Consider the following 17172-nt stretch of genomic DNA (forward strand, 5'->3'; position numbering starts at 1 on the left):
GATGTGTACTTGTACTCCATGGTGCTTTTGTGCCTTTACTCTATTTTGTGAGTCTAATGTATCTTTCCTTTTTATCTCTCCCACCAAAATGCACTACTTCATCCCTATCTACATTGAAATTCATTTGCCCTTTACTTAAATAGCTTGCACTCTGTTTATTGCATGAACTTAAATTTATGCCCTCCAGTAGCTACTCACTCACTGTCTTGTGGAAATATTTCCCCCCGCTCCAAAATATAATCAGACTGCGCACCTCTCATCAAATCTCATTTGTTAATGCTTTAGTATGAAAAACACCATGCGTCTGGCTAGCAACTTTAACACAGCAGGACTTCTGCTGGCGGCTATGGAGGAGTAAGTCGCACATTTGGTGGCTCCCGCTCTGGTTGGAATTTTGGACCTTTCCCCCGTTTTTCTACCGGACTTAAATTGTAAAACGGATGTTAGTGGCAATTGTTTACTGAATTCCCACTTCGCTGCATGGAGAGAAGGACTAGAAGTGTTCGTAAGGGCAGAAACAAAAAGATAGAGAAGGCTTGGGCTGAAGCTGCAACAGAAGACAGCATGGTGGAGGTTCAGACCTCTGGCTTGTCGACCCAGCAGTCTATGGAGCAGCTGATGCAAGTCATTCAGGAAGGCTTTGCTACGCAGAAACGGGACTGCTTGGACCCGATAAAAGAGTCGACTGAGCGGTTGGAGCATAGATTGGACGCCCAGGATCGAGCGATCCAGAAGGTGGAGAAGGCGCTGGCCGAGCAGGAGGAACATCAGACTGCGGTGGAGCTGGAGGTGGGGATGCTGAGGGACCAGCAGAAGAAGCTCCTGGAGAAGGTGGAGGACCTAGAAAATAGGTCCCACCGGCCGATCCTAAGAATCGTCGGGCTCCCGGAGGGGTCCGAAGGAACGAACGCTGGGGCATACATCGCAGACATGTTTGTGAAGCTGCTGGGGAATGGGACATTCTCCCGACCTTGGAGGTGGATAGGGCTCACAGAGCACTCGTGAGGAAGCCGCAAATGTGAGAAACCGCCCCCCCCCCTCCCCCTGAAAGCAATGGTGGTGAGATTCCACAGGTTCTCAGATAAGGAGTGCATTCTACAGTGGGCCAAGCAGACACGGAGCTGTAAGTGGGACAATAGCATCCTGCGGGTTTACCAGGACCTGAGTGTAGAGGTGGCCAGGAGGAGAGCAGGCTTCAACCAGATCAGGTCGATCCTTTTTAAGAAAAAGGTGAAGTTTAGACTGTTATACCCAGCCTGTCTCTGGGTCACGCATGAGGATCAGCACTTCTACTTCGAATCGCCCGAGGACGCGTTGGACTTTGCGAAAAAGAAAGGGCTGGTGATGGATTGAGAACTTTGGAACTTGGCTGCAACGTAGGTTTTTTTTTCTTTTTGTTTCTCTGTTTTTGTAAAAAGTTTCTCGTTTTGCGTTTCATGGAAGATGTTTGTGATGCCGTTTGCATTGATTTGGAACCAGCGGTAGAGCTGAGTGAGTGAAGGTTTTCATTTGCACTGTTGGGGGATGGAGGTGTGCTTGTTTTGATCTTGGTATTTTTCTGTTGGGCAATTGTGTGGGGATTGTTTGATGTTGGAGTTTGTTTGTATGAGCGGGAGGGAACAATAGGTGGGAGACTATCTGGTGCCAGGGATGGGGGCCACCAAGCTAGCTGGGTGAGCTAGCTCTCGGAAGCGCAGTGAGTGGGGGGTTTGGTTTAGTAAAGGGGTTGGGTTACAGGGTGTTGGTACTAGGGAAGGGAGGGGGACAAAAGTTCTGCTGACGAGGGAGGGACTTGGGCTGAGGGACAGAGAGGAGGTTTGCGGCGGGGTCTGCCTGGGGATGGACCGGTGGAGGAGCGGAGCATGGGCTGGAGGCGGGTCTAAAAAAGGGGATGGCTGATTGGCGGGGGTGGGGGGGGGGGGGGGAGAAGAAGAATGAGGGGAGGGAAATGAGCCCCCCAACTAGGTTGATCATCTGGAATGTTCGCGGGTTAAATGGGCCGGTCAAAAGGGCACATGTGTTTGCGCATTTTAGGGGATTGAAGGCGGACGTGGTAATGTTGCAGGAGACGCACCTTAGAGTAACGAATCAGGTTAGACTGAGGAAAGGCTGGGTCAGTCAGGTCTTTCACTCTAGACTAGATTCAAAGACTAGAGGGCTTGCGATCCTGATCAATAAGCGGGTGGTGTTTGAGGCGGGTAGAATAGTCTCGGATGTGGGAGGTCGGTACATTATGGTCAGTGGGAAGCTAGAAGGGGTGCAGGTGGTATTAGTGAATGTGTATGCGCCAAATTGGGATGATATGGAGTTTATAAAGAGGATGCTGGGGAAGATACCGGACCTGGACTTGCACAGGTTGGTCATGGGAGGGGACTTCAACACAGTTGTGACCCCTGGCTTGGACCGGTCAAGCTCGAGAACGGGCAGGGTGCCAGCAATGGCAAAGGAACTAAGAGGGTTCATGGAGCTGATGGGGGGGTGGGGGAGTTTGGATCCATGAAGATTTGGGTCAAGGACTTCTCCTTCTACTCACACGTGCATAAAGTGTATTCCCAGATTGATTTCTTTATTTTGAGCAGGGCCTTGCTGGCTAGGGTGGTGGACACGGGGTACTCAGCGATTACAATCTCAGACATGGGTTGACCTGCAGGTTAGTAAAGACAGTAACCGGCGCCTGCACTGGAGGTTGGATGTGGGACTTTGGCGGATGAAGGGGTGTGCGAGCGGCTGAGGAAATGTATTCAGAGCTACCTGCAGGTCAATGACACGGGGGAAATTTCAGCAGCGGTGGTGTGGGAAGCACTGGATGCGGTGGTCAGGGGGGAAGCTGATCTTGATCCGAGCCCATAGGGAGAAGGTGGACAGGGCAGAGATGGACTGACTGGTAAAGGAGATACTACAGATTGATAGGAGACCCCAGAGGCAGGGCTTTTAAGGGAACGGTGGAGGTTACAGGTGGAATTTAGCTTGCTGACCACGGGGAGGGCGGTGGAACGGCTGAGAAAGGCGAGGGGGGCGATCTATGAACATGGAGAGAAGGCCAGCAGAATGCTTGCACAGCAGCTTAGGAAGAGGCAGCCAGCTAGGGAGATAGGGAAAGTAAAGGACGGAGACGGGAACCTGGTTGGTGATTCAGTAGGGGTGAATAAGGCGTTTAGGGACTTCTACAGCAGGCTGTACAGGTCGGAATTCCCGAAGTGGTTGAGGCACTTCTTGGAGGGGCTGAATTTCCCAAAGGTGGACGGGGAGCGGGTAGAAGGGCTGGAGGCCCCAATCGGGCTGGTAGAGATAGTGGAGGGCTTGAAGGCAATGCAGGTGGGTTAGGCCCCAGGTCCGGACGGGTACCCAGTGGAGTTTTATAAAACGTTCTCGGGGATATTGGGGCCGGTGTTGTCGAGGATGTTCAATGAGGCAAGGGAAAGAGGAGTGTTGCCCCCGACGATGTCATAGGCAACGATTTCGCTGACTCTTAAGCGGGGCAAGAACCCAGAGCTGTGGGGGTCCGACAGGCCAATCTCCCTGTTGAATGTAGATGCCAAGTTGCGGGCCAAATTCTTGTCATCGAGGATTGTGTTCTGGACGTTATTGGAGAGGACCAGACGGGGTTTGCTAAGGGCAGACAGTTGGTGGCCAATGTAAGAAGGTTGTTAAATGTGATCATGATGTCCCCGGAAGGTAGGGAGGTGGAGGTAGTGATCGCAGTGGATGCAGAAAAGGCTTTTGATTGGGTAGAATGGGACTATCTGTGGGAGAAACTGGGACGGTTCAGATTCGGGCGGGGCTTTATTGACTGGGTCAGGTTACTGAATCAGGCTCCTGTGGCAAGAGTACGGACGAATGGGACAACATCGGACTATTTTAGACTGCACCAGGGGACGAGACAGGGATGCCCCCTCTCCCCACTGTTGTTTGCGCTGGCTATAATAGAGGGGATGGAAGAAATCAGGAGGTCTCTAGGGGAATTTGGCCGGTTTTCCGAGTATAAGCCTAATATGGGAAAGTGAGAAAGGTTTGTGGTCCAGGTGAGGGGGCAGGAGAGGCGACTGGGAGAGCTGCCGTTTAGGTTAGTAGAGGGAAGCTTTAGGTACCAGGTGGCGCGGGAATGGGACCGGGTTCATAAATTGAATCTGGCCTGTCTGGTGAACCAAATGAAGTCTGATTTTCGGAGATGGGACGCGCTTCCGTTGTCTCTGGCTGGGAGGGTGCAAACTGACTGGGAGGGTGAAGATGACGATCCTCCCGAGATTCCTATTTGTATTTCAGTGTCTCCCCATCTTTATTCCACGGTCCTTTTTTAAGCGGGTCAACAGAGTGATCACGGGCTTCGTCTGGGCGGGCAAGACCCCGTGAGTAAAGAAGGTAATGTTTGAGCGGAGTCGGGGACAGGGCGGGCTGCCAAATTTTAGCAACTATTACTGAGCGGCTAATATAGCCATGATCAGGAAGTGGGTGGTGGGGGAGGGGTCAGCATGGATGCGTATCGAGGCGGCTTCATGTAAGGGCACCAGTTTGGGGGCGATGGTAACTGCGTCTCTGCCGTTCCCGCCGGCACGGTACTCCACCAGTGGTGATGGCAGCCCTGAGAGTTTGGGGCCAGTGGAGGCGGCATGTGGGAGCATCGGTCTGGGCCCCAATCTGTGATAGTCACCGCTTTGCGGTATGGACGGGGTTTCCGGTTATGGCAGAGAGCGGGGATTGAGGAGATGGGGGTATGTTCATAATGGGGAGCTTTCAGAGTATGAGGGCATTGGAGGAAAAGTTTGGGTTGGCGAGGGGAAACAAATTCAGGTATCTGCAGGTGCTGGACTTCCTTCGTAAACAGATGTCAACCTTCCCGCTCCTACCGCTAAGTGGGATTCAGGGCAGGGTAGTTTCCAGAGGGTGGGAAGGAGAAGGGAGCGTCTCGGGCATTTATAAGGAGCTTATGGGGTCGGAGGAGTCGCAGACCGAGGAGCTGAAGCGCAAGTGGGAGGAGGAGCTGGGAGGCAAGATAGAGGATGGTCTATGGGCAGACGTGTTGAGTCGAGTCAACATGTCCGCAACATGTGCCAGGCTCAGCCTGATACAATTTAAGGTTGTTCACCGGGCTCACATGAGTGGCCCGGATGAGCAGATTCTTTGGGGTGGTGGACAGGTGCGCAAAATGTGCGGGAGGACCAGCGAACCATGTCCACATGTTTTGGACATGTCCAAAGCTTAAGGGATTTTGGTAGGGGTTTGCGGACGTCATGTCCACGGTGTTTAAAAACAAGGGTGGCGCTGAGTCCAGAGGTGGCGATTTTCGGGGTGTCGGAAGACCCGGGAATCCAGGAGAAGAAAGAGGCAGACGTTCTGGCCTTTGCTTCCCTGATAGCCCAGAGACGGATACTATTAGCATGGAGGGACTCAAAGCCCCCGAAGTCAGAGACCTGGCTATCGGACATGGCTAAGTTTCTCTGTTTGGAAGAAAATCAAGTTCGCCTTGAGAGGGTCACTGTTAGGGTCCACCCGGAGGTGGCAACCGTTCGTCGACTTCTTTGCGGGAAATTAATCCTCAGCAGACGGGGGGGGGGGGGGGGGGGGGGGGGGGGGGGGGGGGGGGGGGGGGGGGGGGGCTAGTTTAGATTAGAGTAGGGGGTCAATAAGGGAGGGACCTGTACGAGAGGTAAATGGCTTTTACGCAATGTTTATGGTTTTATGTATATTGTTTATTTGGTTGTTGTTACTATACCAAAAATACCTAAATAAAATGTTTATTAAAAAAAAACTTTAACACAGCAAAATGTCCCGAGATGCTTCGCAGGATGGCTAGCAAAGAAAATTTAACACCGAATGACAAAAAGAGGTACAGAACAAGCGATGAGGTAGATTTTATGAAGGTGTTGAACCTGGGTCTTCCATTAGTAATTGTCATCAATTCTACATCCGAGTTGGGCTTCAAAAATACACAAGCCCCAAAGTCACTTTCCTGTGATTATATGTCATCCTGTGCTACCTCCCTCTTACAGAGAAAGATGTTTAAATCTGTTTTAGTGGTTTTGGTTGAGGGATAAATATTGGCCAGGACACCAGGGAGAACTCACCTGCTCTTCAAATAGTGCTATGCGATCTTTCACATCCACTTGTGGGCAGACAGGATTTCAGTTTAACAGCTTATCTGAAAGATGAAACCACTCGACACTGCCGCACTTTTCAGTGCCGCACTGTAGTTAAAGCCTAGATTTTGTGCTCAAGTCTCTGGAATGGGATTCGGCAACTTGTGAATGCAATCAGGATTCTGCTTCTAGGATTCTCACTTTAAGGATATCAGCAAGGGGGGGCACGTGATGCAGTGGTGAGCATTGGGACTACGGCGCTGCGGACCTGGGTTCGAATCACGGCCCTGAGTTACTGTCCCTGTGGAGTTTGCACATTCTCCCCGTGTCTGCGTGGGTTTCACCCCCACAACCCAAAAACATGCATGGTAGGTGGATGGTTTAGCACACTGAGCTAAATCGCTGGTTTTTAAAGCAGACCAAGGCAGGCCAGCAGCACGGTTCAATTCCCGTACCAGCCTCCCCGAATGTGGCGACTAGGGGCTTTTCACAGTAACTTCATTGAAGCCTACTTGTGACAATAAGCGATTTTCGTTTCATTTCATTTCATTAGCCACGCCAAATTGTCCCTTAATTGGAAAAAATAATAATTGCATACTTTAAGGATATCAGCTGCAACTGATCTGCACTGTTGGTTTACAGGTAACTACAAAAGGTTGACATCCCACCAAACAAACATAAACTGGGGTCAATGCTAGGGCGGCACAATGGTTAGCATTGTTGCTTCACAACGCCAGGGTCCCAGGTTTGATTCCCGGTTGGGCCACTTTGTGTGGAGTCTGTACGTTCTCCCCATGTCTGTGTGGGTTTCCACCGGGTGCTCCAGTTTCCTCCCACAAGTCCTGAAAGACGCGCTGTTCGATGAATTGACATTCTGAATTCTGCCTCAATGTACCCGGACAGGCGCTGGTGTGTGGCGACTACGGGCTTTTCACAGTAACTTCATTGCAGTGTTAATGTGTCTGCTTGTGACAATAATAAACATTATGATCTTTTCATCAGGGAATTGTAGAGATTGCAATGTGGTCAGTTTCAGGTGTCAGCTTAAAGCGCAGCTCCCCATCTTTAACCAAGCATGGAGTTTTAAATGCAGCATTCCATTTTCAAGATGTTAGATTTTTTTTAAAAAAAGAGTACAATAAAAAGGCACTGCAATGCAAGCATGTCAACAGTCTAAAACCTCTGAGCAACTTTACTGAGCTGACATGGGAAGCTTCTTAAACGGATGGCAAGGAAATAGACGAACAAATCAGGAATTCCAACTGCTACCTGATCAATGTAGTTCAATCAACTTCTGGTGCAAGTCAACTGTGGGTGGGACAGTCCACACCAACACTCAAGATCCTAACATCTAATGTTATATTGGGCTGTGCATGTAAGCCACTAAAGACATCAGACAACCAGGCTAGGCTTCAAATGGAAATGCAACATGGGAAACTACTTATAAAAAATTCTCACATGGGCTATAAATAGATCTGAATTGGGAATCTGTAATCAGGAAGGAGTTCCAGTTACAAAAGGAAAAGTAAGGCCTTTGCTTCGCAAGATTACCTGATCACAGAATACACATTTCATTCATAATAATTGATCACAGTATTGTGGAATTTTTGCACTTAAGTGCAAGATGTGCAGCACCTCAAGAGATTTCAACAAGTATAAATAAATACCTATGCCTTTGTTTTCAGTCCTCACTCCAAACTGCTTTTCCTAACTACCGACTCCAGCCCTCTCCCACTCTGAGATAAAGCCAGGCTATTCACAACCTTGTGATGAAATTATGTCTCCCAGAGATGAGTTTCCAATCTCATTTGTACCACCATTAAAACCGCCTATTTCCACCTCTGAAACATTACCTGACTTCACCCCTTTTCAACTTATCTGCTCCTCAACCTTCATGCCCTCTTTACCTCAAGATTCGACTATTCTGATACATTGCTGGCTGATCTCCTGTACCCTACCATCCGCAAACCTGTTATCCAAAACTCTGCTGTTCATTTCTCAACTTGTCATTTCTCAACATTTCTCAGCACGTCTTGTTCCGCCATCACCCGTGTGCTTCCTGAGCTACACAGGCTTCGGTCAAGCGAAGTCCTGATTTAAAATTCTCCTCTCATTTTCAAATCCCTTCGCGGCTTTACCTCTCCTGATCTCTGCAATCTCCTCCAGCCCCGCAACCTTCCCGAGATATCTGCGCTCCTCTAATTCTGGTCTCCTGTGCATGCTCAATTTTGACTGTTCCAGCATTGGTGGTTGTGCCTTTAGTTGCCTTAACCCTAAGCTCTGGAATATCCTCTCTACATCTCTTGATTTTCCTCTTTTAAGACACACCTTTAAACCAACCTCCTTGACGAACCTTTTGGCCATCTAACCTAACAACTCCTCACGTGGCTCAACATCATACTTGGTTTTACAATTTTCCTGTGAAGCAGCTAGGAATGTCTCATTATGTTAAAGGCATTATTTAAGCTGCTGTTGAGTAGTTTGCTAGGCCACTGCAGTTAACAGCCAATCACAGTTTGGGTGTGGAGTGACATGCAGGTTAGACTAGGGAAAGGACAGCAGAATTCCGACCCTCGAACATGTTAGAGAACCAGATGGCTTTTTATGACAATCTGAAGGTTTCATGGTCATCAATATTGGGACTAGATTTTAATTCCAGATTTATTCATTGAATTTGAATTCCACCATCTGCCATGGATTCAAACTTCTGCTGCCTGTTTCCTGACTTGCACCAAGTTCCTTTCGCCCATTATCCCTGCGCTCACGCACCTTATTGGCTCCCAGTCCAGCAATACTTCAATTTTAATATTCCTGTCCTTCTTTTTGAATCCCTCCAGGGCCAGAGCACCTCTCTGCCCGGAGCATTCACCCCGCTCCCACCTCTAAACTTCCCCAGCACTACTATGATTTCAGGTTTTTTTAATTTCCAAGGGGCAATCCACCTACCCTGCAGATATTTGGGTTGTGGGGTGAGACTCAAGCAGACATGGGGAGAATGTGCAAACTCCACACGGACAGTGACCCGGGGCTGGGATCGAACCCAGGTCCTCGGCTCCATGAGGCAACAGTGCGAACCACCGCACCACCCTGCCGCTCCCACAATCATTTAGGTTGCCGGCACTCCTTCAATTATTATTTTTTTCTTTAAAGTGGCCAATTCTTTTTCATGAGGGGCAATTTAGTGCGGCCAATCCACCTACCCAGCACATCGTTTGGGTTGTGGGGGTGAGACCCACCGCAGGCACAGGGAGAATGTGCAAATTCCACATGGACAGTGACCCGGGGCTGGGATCGAACCCAGGTCCTCGGTGCAGTGAGGCAGCATTGCTAACCACTGCGCCACCGTACCGCCCCCACTCCTTCAATTCTGATATCTCCTGTGCATCTCCAATTTTAATTTCTCCACCACTGGTAGCTATCCTTCAAAGCTGTCTGGGTCACAAACTGCAGAATTCCCCCCCTCTTCCAATCTATCTCCCCACGTCTTCTTTCTTTTAGACATCCTTTAAAATCTAGCTTTCTAACCAAACCTGCCCATATTTCTCATGTGGCTTGGTGTCAAATCAGCCGTTCCGCCCAAGTTGTTGTGACAAAGCATCCTCAAGCATACATTTTCTCCTCAGATGCGATCGACAGGCCTGTATGGGTTTTTTGCCAGTTGACATTTTCAGCCACAGGGTGGCAGTGCCGCACACAAGTGAAATAACTCAATAGCAGTAAGCTAGTGTGTGTTCCTGTGAGCCACAGCAAACATTATACTTTCAACAAAACATCAGGGAGTTTTCAGCTCATCCATGGAACTGGCTTCTAAATTAAATCGCTTTTTGTCTGGGGAGGTGGAGGAGGGCGGGTGAAGGCAAGGAGAAGAAGAGAGAGAAAAACCTGCATTCCACTTCCCATGAACTTCAGTTATTTCTAAAATGCAATTATTGTTCCAATATAGGAGAACAGCAGCCAATTTGAGTAAGCCCCATTAACAGCATTGACTTCCTTGTATCACTTTGAATAGTTCAGTGGGACCGTTTACATCCATCAGGTGACACACAGGGCCTCTGCTTAAGAGTCTCAACCAAACGACTCCTCTCTGCTACATGGAAATGCAAGCCAAGATCACAATAGACCTCAAGATAGGCTTGAGCCTTTAACCTACTTAGATAGGCAGACAGAACTGCAAAATGCAGTAGAGGTGAGAAGAACGCAAAGTGGAAGAGCAAACAGGAAGAGGGCAAGAAAGTAGGCCGGGTGGATGTAATTTTGGACTTTTTCCTTCTCGCCAGAAAATCCCACTTTAGTTCTTCAGGGTGGTTCTGCCCTCAAATTCCTAAATTCCAGTCTAGTGACAGGACCCGAGGAATGATTTTATGTCACAGGCACGTAAATCTTCAACCGGCATTTGAACGGTGACTCATGTCTCTCAGCCAAGATACAGTTTAATAATCATCCTGGAAATCGACCATGGTTTTCTGGCTCAAAGCCAATTTAATCCACAGGATATGGTAAAGTCTTGTGCAAAGAAAAATCAGAGGGTGGGGTTGCGGTGTTAGATTGCGAATTACAGGGGAGGGGATTAAAGTGATGCTTCTTTTTTTTTTAAAAGAAAGTTGTGAAGCTTGACAACTGTTGACAGGTCAAGTACTGAGATAGGTCACCTTTTTAATGGCCTGGCATTTCGCTGTTTCGGAGAATCCGATCATCTTATCAGGAGAGCAGATCTTAATGAACGGGAATCCGGACTTCTCTGCAATCTTCGCAGCCAATGCAGTCTTGCCACTGTTTGGAGGTCCTGTTTAGAATTAAAAGCACTGCTAATGAACAAATCTGGTATTTTCCCACATTAGAAATAAAGGTATAATGTATGCATGTAACAGGTACAACCAAGTGTTACAAAAATAACACAATAAGAAACAGGAAAAGACATGCTGGCCCATCCAGTGTGTCCCACACAGCTGCATTATTACATCTTGTGCGTCACAGTACAGACTTCCCATACCAACTGGAATCCGTGAAAGCTTCTGGGAGGGGCAAATATAAAAGCCAGGCCGATTAGTGGGAAAAATTCTGGAAAATTTCTGTTAAAGAAGCAGTTTTACTCCTGACAGGATGATTTTACATACCATATATATTACTCACTAAAAGCCAGCTGCCAACCACAATAGTAAAATAACTGACGTAACAGCAGCTAATTATGTACTTTGAGTTGAATACTCTGAAGTTTTGGCCAGAACACGTTCCAGCTCAGGCAAGAAAAGACAGGAACGTACGCTAATTTTAGTTAACCCCGAGTCAACAGCTACCTTTAAAATGCTGTTCAAATCAGTCTGAGGAAGAGCACAGGGTTCTTTGGTGATAATGGATTTGAATGGTTGATTGGCCTTTCGTGCTCTTCCATTCCCCTGTACTGTGCCTGAACAACGTAATTTCTTAAGTAACAGTATATGGAGATGTGTGGGATTATGCTTTCAAGCAACAGTACAACTGGATGGACATTTGGCAGTGTTTTCACATTTCAGATTTGGTCTCTATTGAAGTCAGCATGAGAAAACACCATCTGCAAAGCAGTACTGAAAAACATGCTTAAAAACAAATGCAAATAGGTTACGAGAGGAATTTCTATCATTCTGCCAGTGCGTAATTCTATTCTTAACAAGACATGAAACTCATTCAATTCAACCCAGCAAACCAGGGACGCGACAGATCAGCTTGCTGCATCCAGACCAGTTCAGTCCCAATTGATCTTTTACAAATTTACGTCAGTCTGTGCAATATACCAGAGCTTAGTGTCTGTCAAGCCCAACTCCCTTCTCAACAAGACTAGAGTACAGGGAGACGAACTGAACAAAGGAGTTGAACAATCAGCTGATAATCAACATTTAACACATACAAAAGAATGATGTTGAATTTAGGAACACTGTGGTACATTCATGGTCATCAAGTTGGACGTTTCATCACAAGGCGTAGGAACGCTCCATCCAGTCAAAATGCCTCACCGCCACATCTAATATTTTTATAACTAAGAAACGAATGTGGAAAGAAAATGAAAAGAAAAGGCATTTTTTTTTAATGTCTCCATGATCCTTATACCCAATTGTTTGCAGCCGTGTCCAGGAGATTAATCACTATTTCCTGGAGACTCCTTCGGTCAATTCTTTAGGTTGGCAACAGGAGGCAACTTGGTGTTCCCTGTGGTCTGATTGAATTGAATGGATCTTGCGCATGAGTGAAGATGATTCTGTTTACTAAGGCAGCACTTGTTTTAAGCAGTCAATTTTATACCTTTAACTACATGGGCATCTGTGAATTGGCTAAAGCCCCTGATTCATTTTTTAAAGTTTTAAATACACCAGTAAATAGTCAGAACTTGAAATTAGATTGAACAGTTACCCTTAATTACTCACCTGGTATGTTGTCCTATTCTCAAGTGGACAAAATGCTTATTTGATAAAACCTAGTACACAGGGAATGTGACAGATCTACAATCCAGATTCAATCCCAATTCAGCTTTCACAAGTCTAATTCAGTCTGGAATATACCAGAGATTAGCCTCTCTGTCAGGCCCAACTATTTTCCTAAAGATGGCAATATTATATTTAAAAAAACATTTGAAGATAAATTTCACAAAAGATCTCTAAATCAGGAGTAGATAAGCTTCTTAACCAACAGCAGCCAAACTCCATGATTGCTCCCATATCCAGGAGCCTTTTCATAGGTGGGCAATTGTTAGCCTGATTTAGAGCCTCCTAACCAGGGGGACTGGTTAAATATAATGAAAGGTATCCGGGTAGTAAATCTCATTGGATGCAAATATCCTGATGGACATGGAACTTGGCATTCAGAGACCAGATCTCTGGTCATCTGCTCCTCCAAGTGAACACTAAGTATCGAATGCAGGTTCCTCACGGGAGTGCCAAAGTAGGAGTGTTGCCTTCACTTGCCAGGACAACCTAAACTACAACACTGATCAATTTTTTAATAAAGGAAAGTGCTCAGCTTACAGATGCCCCCTTGATTTCCTACCCTGTCCCGCTGGGACAAGGAAAATAGCCCTACCTTCCAACAAGACGCTAACGAGTGGAGTGCGTTCACTGTTTTTGGTTTGCTGCACAAGCAACTCTCCATCATCTAGGGCCCGTGTAACTGGATCGCCCCACACAATGATTCCATTCATGATATAGCTGTCATAATCTTCCTGGTTTATGCCAAAAGCCTGCGAGAGAGAGTTGAGAAACCATGTCACACCTGTATTTCTGAAAATCAACACATGCCTGAATGTCAACATGACAAATTATTTCATGCAAGTCAGCCAATATTAACCAAAAACATAGTCTAACTTCACAGGGGAGGGTCGAACACCATGAAACCTTTTAGTCAGTTAGTTAGTTTCAATAGGTACTGTGTATGACCCACCTAACATGTTCCCAGCACTCTGTCTCTGCTGGTTATTCGACGTCTCCAAATGGGAGGGTAAGCGAGTGACTTGCTCAAAACTCTCCACACTAACCATGCTGTGAACCTGCTGCAAGGTGGCGTGCCACATCAACACAGGTATCAACCCTGTGGGCAACATATAACATGTCTGCTCAATCCCTTACCACAGTGACAGCTCAAATCAAGAGCTGAGCAGAATGAGGGAAAGAACAAGAAACTGCACTTCTTCCCCATCTTTCATAGTGACATCCCATGCTGGTTCAACATAATGAGTCACCTATAACTTCTTCAAGGATCAATGAAACATGCTTGATTCATGGCTGTCATGTGGCACTTAGAGTGGAATAATTCGCTGGCCACAATTCCACTTAGGTCAGGTTTTTTGAAAAGTTTGAAATAGCTCGATTACATTTTATTTATTTTTTAAATCAATTTTTGTGAAAGGTAGAGCCTGATAGAAACGTTCAGATCCAGCACTCAATGATTCAAGGTGCTTCATTGTTCCAATATTGTAGTGTTCCAAGTGACATCACACCATTCCTTTTTCTTACAATCCCTGCAGAGACTGATAACGGATAATGTTTAAAAAGAAATTCAAACTTACAGTTAATAGCGAAAAAGGATGTCAATAAAATGTAACTTTTTAGGATTTTTACTGTAACAAATGGGTAAAAGCACTTATGATTAAACACTCATTTTCATTTTGTGCTCAACTTACACTTAAAACTACAAAATTTTCTCTTTTATACTTGCACCCTCCATGGAATTACTGTCTTTATAACAAACTGTCCATTGTTGTTTCCAGATTCGAATGGGTTCACATTTCTCCATTTTGAATAGTAACTTTGAGTGACTGCCTTCGGGTGCTTCATTTAGTTTTTGCAGAGTTTCCTAAATTTACTACCGCTAGTAAAGCCTGTCCCAATGATTATTCCCCTTTGGCCACATCAGGACAAATCTCCCAGAATCCCGGGATGGCTGTGGGATGCATCTCTTCAACTAGAAACTGTCTCCCTCCCTCATCCAGCTGCAGTCATTTGTAAAGCTAAGCAGCTTCTTCTCACTGCTGTCCCTTGCTGTTTGTGATATTCATCGATTTGTAAGAAGGTCTGTGGCCAAATCGCAACAATGGCTTCCTCCTCACTCTTCCTCATGACAATATGAAACACATTAGCATTTTTACCTGGATGCAAGGCTAATTAGCTATCCTTGACACCAGTTCTCTTTCATCTTAGAAGTAAATGACAGTTTATTGCACAATTGTTTACTACCTGATACATTCAACGCCTTTCTGGGAGTTTAGGAGACTGGGGTCTATTGCGCTAGTAACAAAATCTGGGTCTCTCTTTGATCTTTACCCATCCCCGGTCTGTTATCATGTAAACTTCAGAATAGGTCACATTACCCCTCCATTTTATCTTGAAGATCATAATCATAATCTTGTAAACCTCAGAATTGTAACATGTTCTGTATCAATGACTTGTGTTAAAACAACAACAAAAATGACTCCATGTTGTACAAACATAAGCAAAAAGAATTGATGAAATGTCACTGGAAATATTTTCTTGATGTGGACATTATTCACAGTACAAAAAACATAAAATTAGACCAGGTCCCAACTCACAAACCAAACATTCAAGTATAAACAGAGTACAGTCAATCAATGCTGTTGAATCCAATTCCAAATCACACCAGCTTTGAATGGACATTGAATTTACTTTAGTCTTGGTATCATAGAACCATTGTGCTTCAGTTCACATATCAAATACTCACAGGTTTAATATCATTTTCCAGAGATGTCAGGAAGTCTCCCCTCAATACTTGCAGTTTCTCAGCTTTCTCCATGTCAACTTCCACTTTGGTGGCTGCCTAATAATGGGACGAACAATAAACAGCAAATATCAACTAATTTTGTATTTAAAGATATGATACGTGCAAGAAAAATAATCTGATCTCCGGTTCTAACTTGGCAATTTCACAGTAAAACTGAAGAAAATTGATCCCATATCCTATTCAATACCGTACGAAGTCTTACAACACCAGGTTAAAGTCCAACAGGTTTGTTTCGATGTCACTAGCTTTCGGAGGTGAAACCTGAGGAAGGAGCAGCGCTCCGAAAGCTAGTGACATCGAAACAAACCTGTTGGACTTTAACCTGGTGTTGTAAGACTTCGTACTGTGCTCACCCCAGTCCAACGCCGGCATCTCCACATCATGGCTATTCAATACCAATCATGCTTTCAGCATGAAGAAGTCTTGAAAGGTTAACTCTCCTCCGATTCTGCCAAGCCTGCTGGGGTTTCCCAGCATTTTCGGTTTTAATTTTGTGCTTTCAGTCCTGGCTGATTAGGCAGTCGTTGCATTAGCTTTTTTACATTTCTTCACATCCTCAGATGGTTTTGTAGAGGTAAGAAGCCTGAGAGAAAAGACTTCATGCACAGGATCCAACCAATTCATTTTGTAACAAGGCTCAAGCAAGAGATTATTTTCTTTCAATAGGTGAAGTATTCGGTAACTAGTTCTTACGAGAGGACCCTTTCAAACCCCAATTTGATTACACCTGCATAGTTCAAGGAATACTGAAAGTACCTTGGTACGTCACCCAACCGATCACTGCTCATTTGTGATTCCAGTAAATGTATTTCTAGAGCGCCTTTCACGACCTCAGGCCATCCAAAGGTATTCTATAGTAAGTATTTTTGAAATGTGGTCACTGCTGCATTATAGCAAAATTTAGCAGCTAATTTGCAAACATCAGGTCCCACAAACAGCAATGACCAAATATCAGGTTTTAATGATGTTATTTGTAAGGGGCGGCACAGTTGCACAGTGGTTAGCACTGCTGCCTCACAGTGCCGAGGACCTGGGTTCGATCTCAGCCCCGGGTCACTGTCCATGTGGAGTTTGCACATTCTCTCCGTGTCTGCATGGGTCTCACCCCTACAACCCAAAGATATGTAGAGTAGGTGGATTAGCCACACTAAATTGCCCCTTAATTGGGAGGAAAAAAATTGGGTATTCTACATGTATTTTTAAAAATGATGCTATTTGTGAAATAAATATTGTATATTGGGAGAACTTTGAATAATGCATGGCTCCAAAAGGGAACATAATCATTTGTTCATGTGGCAGCCAAAAGACAATATCTCTGACAGTGCAGCATCCTCTCAGAACTGCACTGAAGTGTCAGCTTAAACTATGTACTTAACTCTCTGGAATCGGCTTGAATTGGTGTTCTTCTGACTCTAAAGCAGAATGCATCCACTGAGCTAAGATCAGAATAGGGATCGCATTGGAGGAGGAGGAAGAGAAATTAAAGAATAACGAGAGGCATCACAGCCAAGACTAATCCAACACTTGTTTAATGCCAATACTTGCAGGAATCACGAGGCAAGTGACTAAGACTTAACTGTCCCTGCTAACTTGGCAGCTATCAGCAATCAAACCAAGACAATTCACTGACCTTTGACTAAGTAGCCCACAAACTTTATACCCACTGAATCATTAACAGGCTGGGTAATTTCAAAGGAGGCATCACATTCTTCGAGTAAATATGACCTCACTCAATATTTAACAGCCTCAACGGATAGAGAGTTAAAGCTCTGGTCATGTTCAACAGCCCAGTGGTTAAACAGAATATGACGTAAACATTTAAATCATTAACACCTAATGC

General features: G+C 45.7%; 1 protein-coding gene across 2 annotated transcripts in view; it reads right to left on the reverse strand.

The window, feature by feature from the left end:
- LOC140398375 (vesicle-fusing ATPase) overlaps nucleotides 1–17172 on the reverse strand; it is a 405179-nt gene that overhangs the window by 182594 nt on the left and 205413 nt on the right. For both annotated transcript variants that reach the window (XM_072486990.1, XM_072486991.1), the window contains 3 exons: nucleotides 15273–15368; nucleotides 13122–13278; nucleotides 10724–10857 (listed from right to left, as the gene is read on the reverse strand). In XM_072486990.1, the coding sequence (XP_072343091.1) occupies nucleotides 10724–10857; nucleotides 13122–13278; nucleotides 15273–15368 (387 nt within the window). The remainder of the gene's footprint in view (nucleotides 1–10723; nucleotides 10858–13121; nucleotides 13279–15272; nucleotides 15369–17172) is intronic.

The sequence above is a fragment of the Scyliorhinus torazame genome, chromosome 21 (assembly GCF_047496885.1).
Source record: "Scyliorhinus torazame isolate Kashiwa2021f chromosome 21, sScyTor2.1, whole genome shotgun sequence".
NCBI classification, from domain to species: Eukaryota; Metazoa; Chordata; class Chondrichthyes; order Carcharhiniformes; family Scyliorhinidae; genus Scyliorhinus; species Scyliorhinus torazame.